This window comes from Ursus arctos, unplaced genomic scaffold (genome assembly GCF_023065955.2).
Source record: "Ursus arctos isolate Adak ecotype North America unplaced genomic scaffold, UrsArc2.0 scaffold_25, whole genome shotgun sequence".
Lineage (NCBI taxonomy): Eukaryota > Metazoa > Chordata > Mammalia > Carnivora > Ursidae > Ursus > Ursus arctos.
Window position 1 is genome coordinate 26,836,374 of NW_026622930.1, and position 20,168 is coordinate 26,856,541.

Consider the following 20,168-nt stretch of genomic DNA (forward strand, 5'->3'; position numbering starts at 1 on the left):
AGTACCTGTGCACCCCCCCTTTTTTTTAGATTTTTTTAATTTATTTTTTTTTGGGGGGAAACCTGGGTGGCTCAGTTGGTTAAGCGCCTGCCTTTGGCTCAGGTCATGATCCCAGGGTCCTGGGATTGAGCCCTACACTGGGCTCCTTGCTCAGCGGAGAGAGTCTGCTTCTCCCTCTGCCTGCCGCTCTCACTGCTTGTGCTCTCCTCTCTCCCTCTCTCTCTGACAAATAAATAAATAAAATATTTAAAGATTTTATTTTTAAGTAATCTCTACACCCAACATGGGGGATCAAACTCACAACCCTGAGATCAAGAGTCAAGCCAGCCAGTTACCCTGACTTTTAATTTTCTCACTTTTTTTTAATGATTTTATTTATTTGACAGAGAAAGGGGGAGAGAACACAAGTAGGGGGTGTGGCAGGCAGAGGGAGAGGGAGAAGCAGGCTCCTTGCTGAGCAGGGACGCCCCCCCCCCCCATGTGGGGCTCAATCCGAGGACCCTGGGATCATGACCTGACCCAAAGGCAGACACTTAACTCACTGAGCCACCCAGGTACCCCTCTTACTTATTTTCTTCCTTTTTTTTTTTTTTTTTAAAGATTTCATTTATTTATTTGACAGAGAGAGACAGCAAGAGAGGGAACACAAGCAAGGGGAGTGGGAGAGGGAGAAGCAGGCTTCCTGCCAAGCAGGGAGCCTGATGCAGGGCTTGATCCCAGGACCCTGGGATCATGACCTGAGCCAAAGGCAGACGCTTAACGGCTGAGCCATCCAGGCACCCCTCTTACTTAATTTCTTGCACAGATATTCCAGGCTTATCTTTTACTTTCCCTGATCTGGTCTTGGAATCAATCATTTGTCCGAGGATGCTAGTATGTTTTAGTAGGAAACCTGAGTAGCTTTTTAAACTAACAACTCTTTGACATGGTTATAGGATCAGAACATACATAAGTGAAATATTGTTAAAATTAGACTAGTTTAAGGAAAACCTAAAAATTCTAAGATATAAATTGTGACAGTTCTAAGTCATATAGGACAGGTGTGAAATATATAGGACAGGTGTGAAATATGAGATTTTGTGATTGAACAAAGCCTTAAATACAAAAATACACTCTTAAGGAAAATCTAATTTTGTTCAAGATATGTTTTCAAAACATATTCCATTTCTAATATTTCTATAATTAACATGAAATAAGACTATAAACAGTTCAGATAGAGCTTAATGATACATTTCTAGGATATAGCAGAATGAGTGACAAAACTATAGGAAAGCTAGTTAAACAGGATATATTGAATCTACTTTACTTCTTCCTTCCAAGATAGTCTTTGTTTTTAATAGGCATCTGCGATTGTGAGAAAATTATGTTATTTGCTATAGCCAGATACTGACCTCTGATACCCAAAGGCAGATGAAAATCAGGAAATACAAGTGACACTGATAAGTCAACACCAATCAGCTAATGCGGGCCACAAAGCTTCTATGTGATGAACTTGGAAAATTAGTTGACCTAAAAGCTTACTTTAGAATAATACTTTATAGAAGACAATTTTAATAATGCCTACTATTGAAAGAGTAATTTTTTAAAATGGAAGTTGCCTAGGAAAAAAGGTAAAAAAAAGTAACAGTAATGCAAAAAAATTAATAAAATTCACAAAATCAAGACAAATGTTCAGTTGTCTGATTTTTATGTTATCATCTTGAACTTAGTTTTGATTGGTATTAACTCTTTCAAAGTATCAGTACACTCCACAACCCATTCATTCATGCATGCAAAAATATTTTAATCAGTGGCTACTATGTGCCATGCCTGTGCTAGGTGCTGGAAATGTAGCACTGAACAACAATAAAAAAAGCCCCAAAATTCTTTACTTCTGTGAGGTTTCATTCGAATCAGGAAAAGCGACAACAAACAAATATATAAGTAATATTTATGCAGCTCAGAGAGGCAGATGGGAAAGAGAAGAATTTGGAGTTGTACCTAAATTCCACTTTAACACCCACTAGCTGTGTGACTTTGGGTCACACAGCTATAAATTGATATCTGTCCTTTCTGGAAGTCAATTATCTATAAAATGGGAATGACAATACTGTAACTACATGGGGTTATTAAAAGTCCTTAATGAGATAAGAGAGGTATAAAGTATCTAGCATAGTGCTTGGTACAAAATATGGTCTCCAAAATATTAGTTCCCTTCCCTTTTTCTTCTAGATCTAAAATAATAGTTTCACTCTCCACACTTAAATAGGGTACAGAAAGATAAATTCAAGACTCAACTAGCCAAAAAAAGGAGATTCAACTTGCTGGGTTCACGATCATGTGATCATGGATTATCAGTAATTGCTTTATAAATCATTAAAAGTATTTATCAATATCAAAAAACAGGTCAGGAGCACCTGGGTGGAGTGTCAGGACTCTTGATTTCGGCTCAGGTCATGATCTTGGGGTTGTGAGATGGAGCCCTGTATCTGGGCTCTGCACTCAGCGGGGAGTCTGCTTGAGATTCTCTCTCCTTCGCCATCTGCCCTTCCCCACTGCCTGTGTGAGTACTCCTTCTCTCTCTCTCTCTCTCAAATAAATAAATCTTTAAAAAAATATATAGTTCATATACCATGCTCTTCTTAAAATAAAACGGATCATAATGTTCCCTTATGACCATCAATCATTGTTTCAGACAAGAAAACAATGGGACAAGGGCTGAAAACAAAAGAGCCAATTCTAACAGTAAAGCCATTCAGAAATAACATCCTGCTTCAAGTATGACAGTTATTGAGGCTCGGGAGGTTTCTACCTACCTACCATATTATCTTTCTCCTGATCCTGCTTCTTCAGGTAACTTAACACAGACATTGTGTCTTTCTCCATTTTATACTGCTGTTTCTTTAAGTCCTCATTACTTTTTGCCAGTCTCCGGGAAGAATCCCGATACTCAATCCTAGAGAGTTCTGTGACTTCCAGCCTGGCCTCCCAAAGGGAGGCATTGGCCTTGGCTTTGTCCACTGCAGATTCATCAGCTTTTATTATCTTCCTGCATGGAAAGAGGACATTGACAGCATATAACTATTTCTCTACTATATTAGAATAATACCTTTCTTTTTATTACTATTTGTTTTGGTTGGCATGCTTGGCACATATAAGCAAATATTGTTGAATGAATGAGTTAATAAGAAATACGTATTTATAATAAGGGAGTTAAGTGGGAGACTCTTCTTGGAAGAGGGGAACTTTGGAGCATAACTCCAAAGGACTGGAAAAACAAGAGGAAAGGCGTAAGTCAAATTCATTTCATAAATCTTTCACATCTTTTCATTTATTTCTTTTTCTCATATTTGAACTGTCATTTCTATTCCTACTCACTCAGTTTTAGACCTTGGTTCTCACTCTTGCAAATCCATTACCTTGGTTCCCCTTCTGCATGATAACACATTCATAGTGTAACTGTAAGTCCATCGTTCTGTAATCTTCCATGTATTCCAACCCCAGTTTTGGTTTTGTTTTAGGTTGTTTTTGGCGGGGATTTTCTGGCTAGACCCTGGACAAAAGATCAAGTCACTAGGACAAGTTAAGTTAAATGGTTTATCAGCTGGTGCCACAATGCACCAGGCTTCAAGGATGGCTGACCATAATCATTTATACAGAGGTAAAAAGAAAATTTAAAAATAATAATGATAAAGCATGGCTTCAAAGATTAAAGGGATAAGAAGAGAGTTTTTCAAAATTAAGGTTTATTGTATGAGGATTAACAAAACAATGCCCTTTAAATATGGTAGGCACTGAATGCATAAATATTTAGATAATAAGTAAGACTTTATCTGTATTTGAACTCTAAATATTTTCACACATAGATATGTATGGATCTTTCTAAATTATCACCCTCCATCCCCAACAACTCCTGGTTCTCCATCCCTTTCCCTCTGTTCTCTTCAAATTAAGGCCAACCTCACCTCCAACCCTCTAGCTTGTTACAGCTTTAACCTTCCTTTCCAGCACGATTTAGGCAGTAGTGATAGGCTGCCTTGCTATAATCATCCAATTACTCCCTGAAGGTATCAGGTCTAAGCTGCTCAGAACAGTTGATGCAGCTAGGATTTCTCATAAAATAACCACTAATACCACTGTAAAAACAAAGCAAGGTTTCTCAAACTATGAGTCATGGAAAATCCAAGGAATACAAGGTCTGTTACCCTTAGTGGTCCTCATTGTTGATAATGTACTGTAGACGCACAGTCAAAAATAGAAAACATATGCTAGTGAGTTCCAAGAATGTGATAAGCCCTTGGCACTTTAAAAAAGTGCAAGACTGGGGCAGTTGGGTAAGCGTCTAACCTCAGCTCAGGTCATGATCTCACTTTGGCTGAGGTCATGATCTCGGGCTCCGTGCTCATTTGGGTCTGCTCAAGGATTCTCTCTCTCCCTCTGCCCCTCACCCTGCTCATGCTCTCTCCTTCTCAAATAAATATTTTTTAAAAAGTGCTAAACTATGCAATTATGTAAAAAAGGAAGAAAAAAATACACTGCTGAAGAATACTTATATTAATACATGGGGGAGAGCTACAAATAAATATGTACACTGGGCTATCATTTTATAAAGAAGAAAAACAATATCCCCAAATGATAGTAGTGGTTACCTTTGGATGTTGGGATTACAGGTATTTTTGTTTTCTGCTTTGACTTTCCACGTTTCCTAAACTTTCTGTACTGAGCATGTATTACTCTCTTAAACAAGTTTACTTTATGAACTACAAGTTTGGGGGATTCCCTTCTGGTCTTATATATAGTGATTGATGCTGGACACCATGTATGATTCCAACAAACTACTAGAGTCACCCAACAGATTAGTGGTAATTTAACAGCAACTCCAAGCCTGCAAACAGTTAGTGCTAGAGCAACGCCTACTTCAGGGCTTTTGGTTTTTGGTTTTTTTTTTTAAGATTTTATTTATTTGTCAGAGAGAGAGAGACAGCGAGAGAGGGAACACAAGCAGGGGGAGTGGGAGAGGGAGAAGCAGGCTTCCCCCTGAGCAGGGAGCCCAATGCGGGGCTCGATCCCAGAACCCTGGGATCACGACCTGAGCCGAAGGCAGACGCTTAACGACTGAGCCACTGAGGCGCCCCTACTTTAGGGGTTCTGACCAGCTTGGGGAAACAATTACCCAATTTGTTCAAATCTTTTAGGTTTTCCTTTGAACCAAAAGGAATCCTTCAAAAGGCCCAAGGAACTACTTCTTCAATCACCCAGAGATTGTCTAGATGTTCAAGATATTCTCAACTACAACACAGAGAACTCTCAGGCTAGGGGGAAAAAAGGAAAGAACCCAGAGCATATTTCCTGAGGGAAAAAAGAGAAGATTCAACTTGAAGCAGACACAGACACCTTAATTTTTTAAACAAATAATAAGCATCCAGGCTCTGCCAGATGCTGAAGATATGGTGAATAATGTTAGTGCTTATTCTAGAGAAGCTTATAGTCTTGAGCAGGGGTTTCCAACCCTGGCACTACTGACACCCTGAGCCAAATGATTGTTTGGAGTTTGGGGGGGGGGGTCCTGTGCATTGCAGATGTTTAACAGTATCCTTGGTCTCTACCTACTACATGCCAGTAGTACACATCCCCTGATAAGAAACAAAAATGTCTCTAGATAGTACCAAATGTCCCTGGGAGCCAAAATCGCCCCCAGTTGAGAACCATCGGTCTAGAGCAGCACTGTCCAACAGAACTTTTTTTTTGTGGTGATGGAAAGTTACTATAGTATCTAGGCTGTCCAATACAGTAACCGGTAGCCACATATGCCTATTGAGCATATGAAATGTGGCTAATACAACAGAAGATCCGATTTTCAAATTTTAATGTAATAGCCACACATGGCTGGTCACTGCCGTATTGGACAGCGCTGGTCTAGAGGACCTTCAATATACCAAGAAATGTTATCCTGACCTTCTGATCTTCACTCCTAGTGTCAGAACTCTTCCTCCTCATTACCAATTCTGTGGTTTTTTCACTAGCCCCTATTTCATTTAGTCCTGTATCTTATTCTTTGGGAACTTACCTGCCTCCATCGTTAATGCATTACACATAGGCAGGGGCTGTGTCTAAACTATTCAGGGTCCCCAATCTCACACTCCGTTGGTTAGGTCGGAGCAGTACGGTTTCGCATGCATTTTGGAAATTTTTGAACAATGAGGCTGTCCTTTTCAGAAGCCAGGAGAGCAAAAGGAGGGCAGCTAGCCAGCAGGCCAGCCCCAGCGTCCCGCGGGTTCTCAGCCCCGAGTCCCCGGAGGGTAGGCCCAGAGAGAGGGGACCCCAGAGTGGTTTCTCCTTACTTCTTGTCTTTGTCTTTGCCTTTGCCTTTACTCTTGCCTTTCTTTTTGTCCTTTCCCTTAGACGGCATCCTGGCTTCACCAGGGGCCCCACTGTAGTCGACGTTTCTCCACCGCGCCCGGGCCCGGCTCCGTTTCTAAGGAAACCAGCACGCCCAGCGGATAACGTTCTGTCCCGGCCGTTGCCCGGGCGCGCGCGGAGAGCGCACGCGCCCGTGACGTAGCCCCGACGCCGCCGCCGCCGCAAGGGGCCCGGTCCCCGGGCCGGGCACGGGGGCGGGGCGGAGATCGCGCCCAGGGCGCAGGGCTGAGGGCGGCGGGCGGCCGCGCCGGGGAGGCGCGCGCGCGCGGTGAGTGTGCGGGCAGCGGGGACGCGGCTGGGCAGGCTGGCGGGCGGGGGTTCGAAACAGGCCCGCCAGGGGCGGCAGCGTCCGGCAGGCCGGGCGTTTCCGGCGGCGCGACAGTCGGTGCACCCTAGCCTCAGGAGGCTTGCTTCCCTGGGGGTCCGTCCGCCCCGCAGCGGGCGTCGGAGCGCCACCCCGCTCCGGCTTTGCAGCGTTTCCCCCGTTGCCGGGGGGGCCACCCCTTGCCTCACGCGGCAGCCAGCGTGGCCGAGGCCGCCCTGCTCCGCCTCGTCCTCTCCCGAAGCTGCCCTCACTCTTTTGGTTTCCTTCTCTCTCTCCTAGCTCCTAACTCTGGCTAATTCTGTAAGGGATGGCGCATTCAGCGGACTTGCCACGCCAAACCTTTTTTGGGGAGGCCGTGGAGGACTTTTCCGAGGGCGGTGGTTGGGAGTGAGGCTGGCAGCCTCCTCCGGGCAGCGCGTGCCGGCGTCCGAGGAAAGTGCTGTCAGCTGGGGTCGGAGAGGCTCAGACGAGGAGAAAAGTGTTGTCACCTGGGGTGGGAAAGGCGGCGGGGCCACGAGAAGAGCTCTGGGCTCAGGCCCTCGGCTCCTCCTGTCCCGTGTGTCCGACGCTGCCCGCCCAGAACGGCCCCAGATTCCCATTTGCTGATACCTGACTCGTCTGCAGCCCCCTTTTCTGCAAGTTGCATACAGTTGGAACTTCGGCCTTTTGGTGTTTGGTTGGTTTTTTTTTTTTTTTTTTTCCTGAGCACATCTGTGAAAAGGCGTACTCAAAAGTATTGTTCTTTTTCAGAGGAGGAGGTCTGTGATTATGCCTTCATGCTGTGAGAGTTAATGAGTCATTGAGGACCATCGGGAATTCGGGGTGCCAGGACTATGCTTAGGAAACTTGTGACTGAAGCTCTGCTATGCGTTATCCTACATTTCAAATTGAATTTAAGGTTTCTTTAAAAACTTCTTTGTACATCTTCCCTCTCCATTTCTCGAGGTCTTTGTCCCGATGTCCCCTTCCTTTTTTTTCCCCCTCCAGTTGTGTAGCTTGTTTTTGAATTCTGCAGATAGAGGGAACATGCTGATTTGTTAACGAGCGCTGAAAGTCTTTTTAGACACAGCGTGTGTTAGTATGATCTTAGCTTATCCCCCGCTTTTTTCAAGTGTAGTTGATGCACAGTGTTATATTCGTTTCAGGTGTACAACATAATGATTCACCGCTGTAGGTTCTGCTATGCTCACCACACGTGTAGCTACTATATATCAATGTAAAATGTTATTACAGTATCATTGTATTTTCTATGCAGTAACTTATTCCCTAAGTCCCTTTTATTATTCATTCTGATGTAGGGAAATGTTGGGGTTCGGAGCTGATGGCCAAGAAAGAATTCTTGAGACATCTTCGGTGCAAAAAGGTGGTTTTATTAAAGCACGGAGACAGGACCTGTGGCCAGAAAAAGCTGCGCTGGGGTTGTGAGGAATGGCCAATTATATACTTTCAAGTTGGGAGAGGGGTAGGGATAGCTTAAGTCTCTAAGGAATTTTGGAAGCAATGTTTCCAGGAGTTTGAGGGGGCTAGCTATTGTTAGGAAAAGGTCATTTATTACTGTCTGGTAAACCTTTAGTCATGAGACCTTTGAGATGTGTATCAGCGGGCCATATCCTTAGGGGATGATTGCCAACATGTATCTTGGTGGGGGAGTAGAGATAAGGGAAGTTTCCAAAGGAATTTTTATATATTCAAGTAGACTCACAGGAACCCCCCAGGGGTTGGGCTAAGATTGCCTTTTGCCCTTAGCAAAGTACTAACATGGAGTCAGTTGTGTGCCTAGAGGAATGTCACTCTGCCTGTTTCAAGGACTTGTCAATGGGCTGTAAGTAGTAGGGAAATATAAATTTTTAACTTTCACTTTTGTTTCCCACATCATTCCCCCCTGAAAAATTTTGATCCTTAAATCTTTAAGGTTGCTGAGGGTGGCAGGTCTCATCTTCTATAACTTCTTCCAGCTGAATAGAGGGGTAGGGATGTCCCTACCTATGGGTCAACATGGGTCAGCTGGGGACTTATACATATATGGAAGTTACAAAAGGCAGAGGCAGCTGAATCCAAGGGAGATGGATTGTATGGGTCTCTTTCTGATGACAGAAAGGATCATCTGTTGGTTTGAAGTTATGGCATGATGGAGTCTCGGTACCAGGTGGAGAGACATGGGAGGAAACAGCAAAATGTGATTAGAATAACAAAAAAAGAAGCCCAAGTAAGAGTCCTTTGACAGTTGACAAAATCCTTCTCCATTCCAGGAGTTTAACCAGTCATTAAAGGAAAGAGGGATCGTTTAAAGTGCCAATTTGAGAATTCATATCAGTTAGAAACCCAGAAATATTTTTGTGATAATCTGGAATGTATACACGGCATTCTGTTTTTACAATAGAACAAATTTCACCTTGTGCAGCAGCCAAAACATCTAATGCCATTCTGTTTTGTAAAACTGCTTTGTGCATTTGTATAACTTAAGTATTTAATAGAGAAATGTCATTTTGAGTGTCATTTAGGGCTTTGTATATTTACTAAGAGTTTCCATGTGCCAAACAACATTCTCCAGTTCCAAAGAGGGAACAGATATGGAGGCTAGGTTGTCATACCAATGAAACGCAGAATGTAGTCACCGTTGTTTAAAATTTGGGAGGTTGACTGGGTTGGAATGGTTTTAATAATGTGTCCGTGCATCCAGGCAAAACCCAAGGTACTGTGGTCTATCCAGCTGGGGGGGAAGCTATGGACATGAGGTAGAGCCTCATGCCTGTGGGTCCCGTTAAGAGCTAGCCATCTAATTCTGGGCCTCCTTGAGCTGCAATCAGGATATCAAGGGCCATTTGGTTTTGGAAGGCCACCTTTTGAATTTGTGGGTGACTACAGGTTGGGTCTGGTTCAAGGTGGCTGTTGTATGCTCAGCTAAAGCCTCTATTTGCAATTTTATATCAATAGAGGTAATTCCTGGGGAATAAAACCATCAAGAAGCCCTCTTTGAGGTCTAGCCTTAATCGTATACTAATTATGAGGAATCACTGGCAAGTGGGAGAAGACTTGTCTCAGGAGAGATAAGTGCATCACCTAATCCAATCATAGGAAAGGTGGGGTCATCCCTTATCTCCACAAGTCCCTAGTTAACCCCATAAGGTGGGGTGTGCTCTGCTTTTAAGGAGTGATTTTGTCATCCCAGCCACACAGAATTGGTCAAGGTGATAGTTGAGTTACACAATTGTTGCGAATCAATCCCATTTTCCAGCTGTTCAAATAATCATATGCCCATGGGGTCCTGTTATTATTCCCACAGAATAACCAGCATGAAGATTGTCTATACATGATCTATTGTGGCAATTTCTCTGAAGTTACCTCAAGTTGTCTAGCTTAGGCAAACAACAAACATTCAAAGGCAATCAGAACTAGAATTTAACATCCGCAAAGGTGTGTTATTGAAACATACTTTTTCTCTCTAAAATCACCGTTATTTCCAGAGATGGATAAATTATGGCTAATTTGTTTGTAAAACATGTTCAATTTTAACAAATTTGGTCTATTTTTATAAGCTCAGCAAGACTAGCGATTGGCCATGTAGATCTTTTAAAATCTGCTGCTGGAACTTTTCATAAGGAATCTAGATTGAACTTTTAGTACCCTCTAGGCCAGAAGCCAAGCCAAGTTCTTGCCATCAGACGTGCCTGTAATACCTGTAGATTTGGGTGAATTTCTCCTCATGAGGTCCCCAAAGTATCCTGAGGTCCCTGCACCTGCCAGGAATTGACATTGTTTTCTCATCTGGTAAGACTTCTGGGAACTCTGTAAGCAAGGTATCAGGCCAGCATTTCTTAAGGGGCTTGATGACTCCATGTTTCATAGTCCATCTCAATTCCTGAAAGCTCTTTGGTCATATCTGAATCTATGCGTGTCTCTATCAAATATGACATTCTAATCAAAGCCTTGGTAAAATAACCAGTGTTTCCACTGGTGTTCTGTTACAAGGAGAATAGATTCTTACTGAACATATGCAAATGACTATGATTGCCATGGAAGAAAGAATACTTACTGAGACCTTTTGAATTTCAGGGGGTTCTGGTAGAAAAGTTAAATGCTTCAATTTGTTCACAAATGAATACTTTATCATATTTCTATAAGTCATACATATCTTAAGAAAAAGTTTCCTTAATCTGGAATAGTAAACATTAGAGAAATAGCAAGGTTTCAAACAAGAGTCACAAAACTATAATCATCCTTTTCAGTTCATTTTGTCCCATGTTACTAATTCTTGTTTAGTTTGAATGCAGCCTTTCAGTTAGTTTTGGAAATTCTTAATCCATTTCAGTTCTATGATTGTAAAGATATTGAATACCTGTATTTGTCAAAAAAGTCCTTTATATGAATCTCCTTGAAGACAAAACTCATTTTGCAAGAGAATGAGAACAATTAGAAATGACAAAAACTCAGAAATGGACATTGTTAATGATCTGATGAGAGTTCATTATGATGCAGTTGGCAAGGAAATTCAGTTATTTCTGTGACACAGAACACTTGAATAATCAGAATATGGAGTGATGACCTTTTACCAGAACTAACATACCATATAAAGAAGTCTAATTAGTCAAAGAGACTTCGGTTTATGATTTAAATCTTCGGGAAACTTGTTAAAACCTTAGAAAGTTTAGGGGCGTCTGGGTGGCACAGCGGTTAGGCGTCTGCTTTTGGCTCAGTGCGTGATCCCGGCGTTATGGGATCGAGCCCCACATCAGGCTCCTCCGCTATGAGCCTGCTTCTTCCTCTCCCACTCCCCCTGCTTGTGTTTTCTCTCTCACTGCCTGTCTCTATCTCTGTCGAATAAATAAATAAATAAATAAAATCTTTAAAAAAAAAAAATTTAAAAAACCTTAGAAAGTTTTAAAGTACAGGCCTAAATAGGATTACAGTTCGTTAAAGACCTGATAAAGACAAAACATAGAAACTGGTTTGTCTGGACAGACAAAAGAGAAAACAACTTTGTTTATATTTTCTTTATCCTTTTTTTTTTTAAGATTTTATTTATTTGACAGAGACGGCTAGCGAGAGAGGGAACACAATCAGGGGGAGTGGGAGAGGAAGAAGCAGGTTCCTAGTGGAGGAGCCTGATGTGGGGCTCCATCCGAGAACGCCGGGATCACGCCCTGAGCCAAAGGCAGACGCTTAACGACTGCGCCACCCAGATGCCCCTGTTTATATTTTCTTATCAAGAGCAGACCAACAATCCAAGAAAACTTGTCTTTTGAACAGAGAAAGCAGAATTTCAGTCTTAATACCAGTGTATTTTTAAAATCCATTCATTTCAACTTTAGTCTGTCCTGACCACACATAAAATTCCTTTTCAAAGATTTCCCTGCAAAACCTTTTACAGCTTTCCTTTGCATTCAGATTTTGTCCCAAGCCATGTCTCTCCAAACAACCAGTGTCATTTTAGGAAAAAATTACCATCTTTTACCTTCAACAAAAGTGTATTTTTATTCCTTATATCTTTCTTACACATACAGAGTTGCTTGCCTTATTTCTATCAGTCTTAATTACATTTTGCAGAATTTTGACTCTTAGAAACTTAGTCTCCAGTGAAAACTTAGTAACCAGTTGTGAACTGTTACATCAAAATTCTTTAGATAGTAAATTTATGAATCAGTTAAGCATAAAGCATGTTTTCCAACAGACCCAAATATCCTTAGTTTCTCTGCCATAAGAAGTCAAAAGCACAAACCTATGTTCAGTAATCAGTGCTTTCGCACTTTATCCTATTTGGAGAAGACCTAGATGTTCAATGAATTCAATCCCACTTTATCATCCAAGCAAAACTTTAAAGTTTCAGGTTACCGAAGGACTTTGAAAGCAATCTTAACAATTACCCTTGAAAATTTTGAGACAACAAAATTAACCATTTTAAGTCATCTCTTTGCTAACAAATTGCAGCAGAGATAACATGAGCTTATTTGACCTTCAGTAATTCCTGGTAGAATGAAAGTTGCATATTTAATGTTGATGACTAAAGACGTGTCTTTTAATTAAACCAACAAACTTAAATTCATTAAATACCGAATTATGTTCCACCTGGGTCCACTGTAAAAGTCCATTTGTTCCCCACTGTCAGTTTTTACCTGGGGCACTGGTGGGGAAATCTGAAGTGGGCAGTGTTAACTCCAGGGGAGTGCTCTTCTGTCCTTGGCAGTGAGGGGTGGAAAAGGAGCCAGTGGTGCTGGAGGCGCTGAGGATGGTATAGAAACCAGTTATGCAGGTGTAGAAACAGGAGGGGAAGGTGGTTCTAAACCTCGTCAGCTCGGACGATGAACTGACACCATGGTTTTTTCCCGCCAAAGTAGAAACATGCAGTTCACATCAGGCCGGAGAAGACAGTGAATTTCCCCGAAACAAAGGGAGTGGTAGCTGCTTGGGAATATTCCTTAAGGTCCCCGTCCTGAAGTAGACTAACTACAGTTGGCTGTAATTATAGTCATTGACCTGGGAAATGAGGGAGAAGCCCCCACATCTATTAGGAGGAGGAACAGTGAGAGTCAGTCCCATTCATTAGGAATGGCCTGTGTTTGCTCTAGCAACCTGGGTTCTATCAGGAGGAGGTCTGTTTAAATAATTATCATTGTCATATCATTATCATGTCAGGAGGGAGTTCACTAGCCTGGTTACTGACCAAACATGTTCTGCAAGAGGCCCTTAGGTATGGGTCCTGATTTAGAACCTTGATGGCCTGGACCCAGGGTATCTCTGCGCATTTGCCCTGTTGCCTATAGAGCAGATCTAACTGAGATCCTACGGAGGCCTTGTACATGATCAGTCCTTTGCTAAATTTTGAGTCTGAATTGTTTCCAGTGGGTTAAAAGGGATCCCAAGGGAGAGACCTTGGGAACTGAAGAGAGAAGATCCGTACCAAGAAAATCCTCCCCTCCCCCCCAATTCCTGGGTGGCATCCCACTCAGGACACGTCAGAGGTTCCTGGTGTCAAACTGGCCTGAGATGTCCCTTGAACAAAGGCGATATGATCACTGCCCTGCTGTTAAAGGCCCGGGAGGAGGGATGGTAGAGTGCCCCCCCACTTCCCCATCACATTGTAGACTGCAAAATGGGTGACAGTGTATGGACTGAGATACCATGCCTTGAAGGTCATGCCATGAAGACCATACCTTATTTTACCTTGCCTTGAAGGTCATGCCAGGAAGGCCATGCTTTATTTTATCTTGCCTTGAAGAAATTGCTGTTTTTAACAACCATGGGAAACATTAGAAAAGTTTTATAAGGCGAAGTTACCCAATATTGTAGTTTAAGTAGTTAGTAGAAAACATTGACAGAAAACAGTAAAGATAGAAATCTATCATGGTCTAAACATTCCAACATGTGTAGTCTTTACTGCTAACTTCTCTAGGAAACATCCCTGGTAGGGTTCTAATTCAATGGGTCTGGTTTTGGCCAGTTCCAAGTGGAGGTCCGTTGGCCAGAAGCAGCTAGACCAGAGATGTGAAGGGGATCACAGACCAATGAGGTGGAAACCTCAGGGGGTGTCTTAAGATCAGCAGCTGTCCTGGTCACTTAGGTGACTGTCCCTTGCCCAAGACAGACAACTTTGTATAAGAACAGGAATAAAGAGAGGGCATCAAGTTTCTGGGCCTTATTACCATTCTGGCAGGGTACTAACTTCCAGCCAAAAGGCAGTCTTTCTCCTCCCCGTAGAGTAGCCATGGGCTAGAAGATGGCAGCCTGAGCAATCAACATGAAAAGTGTTCCACTAAGACCGTAGTCCTTGAAAAGCCCCTGGAATGAAAGTAGAGGAAGAGAAGTGAAAGTACTCAGCAAGTTTGCCCTGAGGCTCGGAGTCCAGATGAGAAGACTGAGCCTCACGTTGGACACCAAATGATCTAGGAAAATGTTGGGGTTCGGTGCTGATGGTCAAGAAAGAGTTCTTGAGACAGCTTCGGTGCAGAAAGGTGGTTTTATTTTAAAGCACGGGGACAGGACCTGTGGCCAGAAAAAGCTGCCCTGGGGTTGTGAGTAGTGGCCAGTTACAGACTTTCAAGTTGGGAGAGGGGTAGGGATAGCTTAAGTCTCTAAGGAATTTTGGAAGCAAGGTTTCCAGGAGCTTGAGGGGGCTAGCTATTGTTAGGAAAAGGTCATTTATTACTGTCTGGTAAACCTTTAGTCATGAGACCCTTCAGATGTAGATCAGCGGGCCATATCCTTAGGGGATAATTGCCAATATGTATCTTGGTGGGGGAGTAGAGATAAGGGAAGTTTCCAAAGGAATTTTTATATATTCAAGAGACTCACAGGATGGGGGGTGGGGGTGGACTAAGATTGCCTTTTGCGCTTAGCAAAGTACTGGCATGGAGGCAGTTGTGTGCCTAGAGGAATGTCACTCTGCGTGTTTCAAGGACTTGTCAATGGACTGTAAGTAGTAAGGAAATTTAAATTTTTTCTTTTGCCTTGGTTTCCCACATCAATTACACAGCTAGAAGCCTGTATCTCCTACTCCCCTTCACCTCTTTTGCCCAGCCCTCCACCTCCTCCCCTCTGGTGGCTTACTGTATTTCTGGCGCATTTTCCTTCTATTTGTATGTCACAGTCTGGTGGGTTCATGGTGGAATCGCCATACACTGAAGGAATTTCCTCTGATATGGAATCCATAAAGTTACAGTTAGTTTTTGTCTGAGGTTCTGAAAATGCATCCTATTGATAACTTGCAGAAAAGAGAGGTTAGGGCATCTTCTTTACAGGCTGTATATTTGGAATTCTAAAAATTGGTGGTTGTATAATATGAAAGTCACCCACGACTTTCCTTGTTTGAACACAGGCCCATAGACTCATTTATAAACATAAAAATTTGATTGTAACAATATTATTTCTTAATATACAAATAATACTTTAAATTGCATGTACTTGATAGTTTTTTTTAATCATACATTTTTATTGACCATGTGTTTGGTTTGTTGTTAAAACTATTGTGATCTAACTATGGCTAAGAGAAATGCCCATATTTATACTGTAGTAGAGGTGGTTCTAGAATTCGCAGTCTTTTGAACCTCCACATTCTCTGCCAAACAAGTGGATATTATTGTTTAGTCATCTGTTAGTAAGAAACATCTGATGATACAGGTAGTAGAATAGGAAGTTGCTATTTAGCAATTCATCTGGTAACATTTCCTTCCATAATTTCTGGTAGGTAGGTTTACTGTGAAGTTTCAGGATTATCTTGCTGAATAAATACGCTTTGTTTAATTTTTTAGAATGCTAATGCTTTTAAAACTTGGAATAAGCCACTTAGTGTTTTGTTGACTTGGCTTTACAATTGTTTTTTCCCCAGTTTGCATAGTTCCCGGTCAACAGAGAAATGTAGAGCGTCTTCGTCTTCGTTGAATCCTCATGTAGACAAGGTCATTATGGTCCTGGTAGGTAGGACAAGTAACCTGATATAAGGTAACATCTGTGCTAGCTTAAAGCTCTAAATGTACTTCATATGATTCTGGGTGGGTTTTATTGGTGCTTTCTTTCTGAATTAGATTCTCTGTCCTTACCAAATGAAGACTTTTCTCTTGTCCTATTGGTTGTAATATCAAGTGTGGAGTTGTTCAAAAAGCCAAATAACTTGTGACTACATATCAAAATATATAGTATTTTCTGGTTTTCTTTTTTTTCCAAAATATATAGTATTTCTAATTTTCTCTTCTAGTAATTCCCAAATTGGGTTTACTCTGTAAACTCATCTGTGACTTTATTCTTGTTTCGCCTGGAGACTCAAGTTTCTACTCCTAAATCATCCTTGAAATCACCTGATAGCAGATGCAGTTCTGTAGGTGGAAGAGAGTAGGTGGACAGCTTTTGATTTTGTTCTCATACGACGTTTAGAATCATGCATACATATGTTATCCAAACTGAAGGGACTGATCGGTGTTTCCAAATATCATGGGGAGTCAGTTATTTTCATTTTATTTTATTTTTTCCTGGTGGTTCAAATACAGAATTCTATTAAATAGGTATTATATTGTGATATTGACTAGTTCGCATCTCTGCAAGGGATAAGGAATCCTGGAGATCAAGGATTTACTGTTATCAATTTTAAAACTAGTGTTGTTGTTGTTGTTTTAACATTGACTGTTTTATTTTTATACAAAATAAGATAATTATTACCACTGGCAATTTATTTGCAAAGTATCCAATTTTTATTAGTTGTCCATTCTGACACAAGGCATTACACAGGACTAAAAGTTCCCTAAGAAAAATTACACACACATATTTCAGTCCCAATTATCTGCATTTTGATTTCATGTATCTATCAGATATTCATTTACGAAATGTTTAGTGAGGGGGCGCCTGGCTGGCTCAGTCAGTCAAGCATCTGACTCTTGATTTTGGTTCAGGCTATGATCTTAGGGTCATAAGATTGAGACTGGGTCTCATGGGTCTCTTATGATCTCAGGGTCATAAGATCTGGCTCCCCACTGTCTGCTTCTCTTCCTCTCCCTCTGCCCCTTCTCTTGCTCATTTGCTCACTCTCTCTCTCTCTCAAATAAATAAATACATCTTAAAAAAAAAAAGTTTAGTGAGTACCAACCATATACCATGTTACCTGACAGCTTGAGGAGTACCAGGCAGGCGTATAAGGTACTGACCTGAGCATTGATCTGTGAGGGTACACAACTTCATTGGCACCGATATACAAACAGTTAACAATAAAAAAATACCAAGCAGTGATGGATAAGTGCATAAGTGCTGCAGGAATTTGGGGACATGAAAGGCTCTTACAGAGAAAGTTTACAGAAGGTGGGCTGAAAGGAAGAGGGAAGACTTTCTGGAAAGGTAGAATCATGTGAGCAAAATTCAGCATGTGTTTGAGACAAGGAGAAGTTTAACTAGAGCAGTCGTTCCCAAAGTGTGGTCCATGGACCAGTAGCATCAGCATCACCTGGGAACTTGTTAAGGATTAGAAATGGAAGTTCTCAGGCCCCCATGGAGACCTGCTGAATCAGGATGCTGGCAGTGAGACCCACCAACCTTTTTTTTTTTTTTTTAAGATTTTATTTATTTATTTGACAGAGAGAGACAGCCAGCAAGAGAGGGAATACAAGCAGGGGGAGTGGGAGAGGAAGAAGCAGGCTCCTAGCGGAGAAGCCTGATGTGGGGCTCGATCCCAGAACGCTGGGATCACACCCTGAGCCGAAGGCAGACGCTTAACGACTGCGCCACCCAGGCGCCCCATCACCAACCTATGTTTTAACAAGTCCTCCAGGTCGTTCTGATCCATCCTAAAGTTTGAGAGTTGTTAGACTAGAGCCAGGGTTCTTGTATGAAAGTAGTGGGCAAAAAACTTCACTAAGGTAGCCTGGGAATTCACAGTGAAGGACTTCAGATGTTAGGCAGGGAGTTTGTCTTTTATCCTACAGAGCAGAGACACCAACTTGTAACTTGAAGGCTGGATTTGACCCATAGATGTGTTTTGTCAGGCCTGCACAGTGGCTTTTGGGTTTTTTTTTTTAATTTAATTTTTAAGAATTAATTAGGAATTAATTGTCACTATTTAAAAACCAGATTCCACACAGAAATCTGTGCTTTCAGCTTATCTTGAAAAAATCAGAAGACCTGGCAATACTGGGCCTGTAGTTCATCATGGGAGCAGTTTGTGGCAGCTGCAGGCGACTGCCCTTTTAGATGGGATATGTCCTCTCTAGCTTACCACAGTCCCCACCACTTCCTGTTGGTTTACACCTTTATTCACTCATATTTCCTGCTTGGCCCCAGTAAGTTTTTAGGTCTTTGAGTTTGTATATTCTGTTATGAACAGTGGGAAATTAAGGAAAGTTTTATTTTATTATTTTTTAAAGATTTTATTTATTCATTTGAGAGAGAGAGCGTATGAGAGAGACAGTGCACAAGTGGGGGTAGGGGCACAGTGAGAGGGAGAAGCAGACTCCCTGCTGAGCAGGGAGCCCAATGCGTTGCTCGATCCCAGGACCCTGGGATCATGACCCAAGCTGAAGGCAGATGCCCAACCAACTGAGCCACCCAGGCGCCTCTTTATTTTATTTTTTAAAGATTTATTTATTTATTTTAGAGAGAGAGAGAGAGAGAGAAAGAGCAGGGGGAAGGGGCAGAGGGAGAGAATCTCAAGCAGACTCCCCGCTGAGTGGGGAGCCGGACATGAGGCTTGATCCCACAACCCTGAGATCATGACCTAAACTGAAATCAAGGGTCAGATGCTTAACCAACTGAGCCACCCAGGTGCCCCAAGTTGATGAAAGTTTTAAAGAGAGTGAGGTGATTATGTATTCATTTATTCATTCAACAGACATTGATTAATTAAACATATATGCCGGGTTGTACAGTGTTCAAAGATAAATGAATTCCTGACGTGCTGTGGGTTAAAATCTAGTGGGAAAATGTTGAAAACTGTGGTGTATAGATTTGAGAATGGAAACATTGGTAATCGGAAGACCAGTTAAGAAGCTGTAAAGTCCAAGTCTGAAGTAATAAAGGCCAGAATTTAGATATTAACAGGGGTACTAGGGAGGAAAAAAAGAGAAAAGAGATGGGAAAGATATTACAAAGGAAAAATCACCAGTTCTTGATAACAGATTGGAATATAGAAGGTATGAGAGTGGAGAATTCAAAGATGATGAGGATTTTGAGCTGTGAATTAGGAAATCTGTGATGCCACTAACAGAAACAGGAAATAAGAAAGAATCCATTTAGCCTCTGTGTGTGTGTGGCGGGGGGCGGGGGGGGGGTGCCAAGGAAAGGGAGCTTTGGAGATGCCAGTTTGAAGTGTCTTTTGTTTTGAGTTCAGTGTATTGACATATGCACATATTAAGTGTTTTTAAAAGGAAAACTTAATTGAACTCTACATCAAAAACTAATGATGTATTATATGTCGGCTAATTGAACATAATAAAAAAAATAGAAAAAAAATTTTTTAAAAAGAAAATAGAAATGTCAAGATTGCATGATTAGAGGTAGATATCACCATTCCATCCTTGGATCCCAGGGGCATACTGGGAGAAGTGTTTAAGTGTAGTTTACAAAATGTTTGCTTTGGGGTCTGTATAGTTAGAATTTATAACCTTGTTCGAATCCTCTCTTGAATGTATAATTTTCAGATTTATGTTGCATAAGTTTAACTTTCTCGGAGAATGGAAGATACTGTATGAATTCAAATGCTTAAAGATATTTTCCGAGTATCAGTACTACCCTTCAGAATTTAAATCATAATTGGCTGTGTACCTATGAGATATCCAAAGGATGAAGTGTTGTCATAACTGTTGTTTCATTGAAATTACAGGTAGCAATTTTCCTCTTATGATCTTACGTTTGGTTCCATCTGCACTTTTTTTTTTTTTTTAAAGTAAGCTCTATGCCCATTGTGGGATTTGAACTCACAACCGCGAGATCAAGAGTCGCATGCTCAACTGACAAAGCCAGCCAGGTGCCCCCATCT

The 20,168-nt window shown here is 41.7% G+C and overlaps 3 protein-coding genes across 14 annotated transcripts in view; 1 reads left to right on the forward strand and 2 right to left on the reverse strand.

Annotated features, from left to right (window-relative positions):
- The window catches only part of BBOF1 (basal body orientation factor 1), a 38,625-nt gene extending 32,093 nt beyond the window's left edge, over positions 1–6,532 (reverse strand). Inside the window, exons 1-2 of one of the 2 annotated variants that reach the window (XM_026519525.4) lie at positions 6,321–6,532; positions 2,800–3,028 (exon numbers count right to left, since the gene is read on the reverse strand). In XM_026519525.4, the coding sequence (XP_026375310.3) occupies positions 2,800–3,028; positions 6,321–6,388 (297 nt within the window). In that variant the 5' untranslated portion in view covers positions 6,389–6,532. The remainder of the gene's footprint in view (positions 1–2,799; positions 3,029–6,320) is intronic. The other variant, XM_057318487.1, reaches the window with a different exon arrangement.
- Positions 6,455–7,323, reverse strand: LOC125282865 (proline-rich protein HaeIII subfamily 1-like). Its single transcript, XM_048220163.2, has 2 exons — positions 7,064–7,323; positions 6,455–6,902 (listed from the first exon to the last, which is right to left on the reverse strand). Exons 1-2 carry the CDS (start codon positions 7,321–7,323, stop codon positions 6,455–6,457), a joined length of 708 nt encoding a protein of 235 aa, XP_048076120.2.
- The window catches only part of ENTPD5 (ectonucleoside triphosphate diphosphohydrolase 5 (inactive)), a 48,527-nt gene continuing 34,932 nt past the window's right edge, over positions 6,574–20,168 (forward strand). For 4 of the 11 annotated variants that reach the window (XM_048220137.2, XM_057318497.1, XM_048220139.2 and 1 more), the window contains exons 1-2: positions 6,575–6,667; positions 16,044–16,128. The gene's annotated coding sequence lies outside the window, so the exon portion shown is untranslated. Of the gene's footprint in view, positions 6,668–16,043; positions 16,157–20,076; positions 20,157–20,168 lie in introns of all 11 variants that reach the window. The other 7 variants (XM_048220138.2, XM_057318496.1, XM_048220136.2 and 4 more) reach the window with 4 other exon arrangements.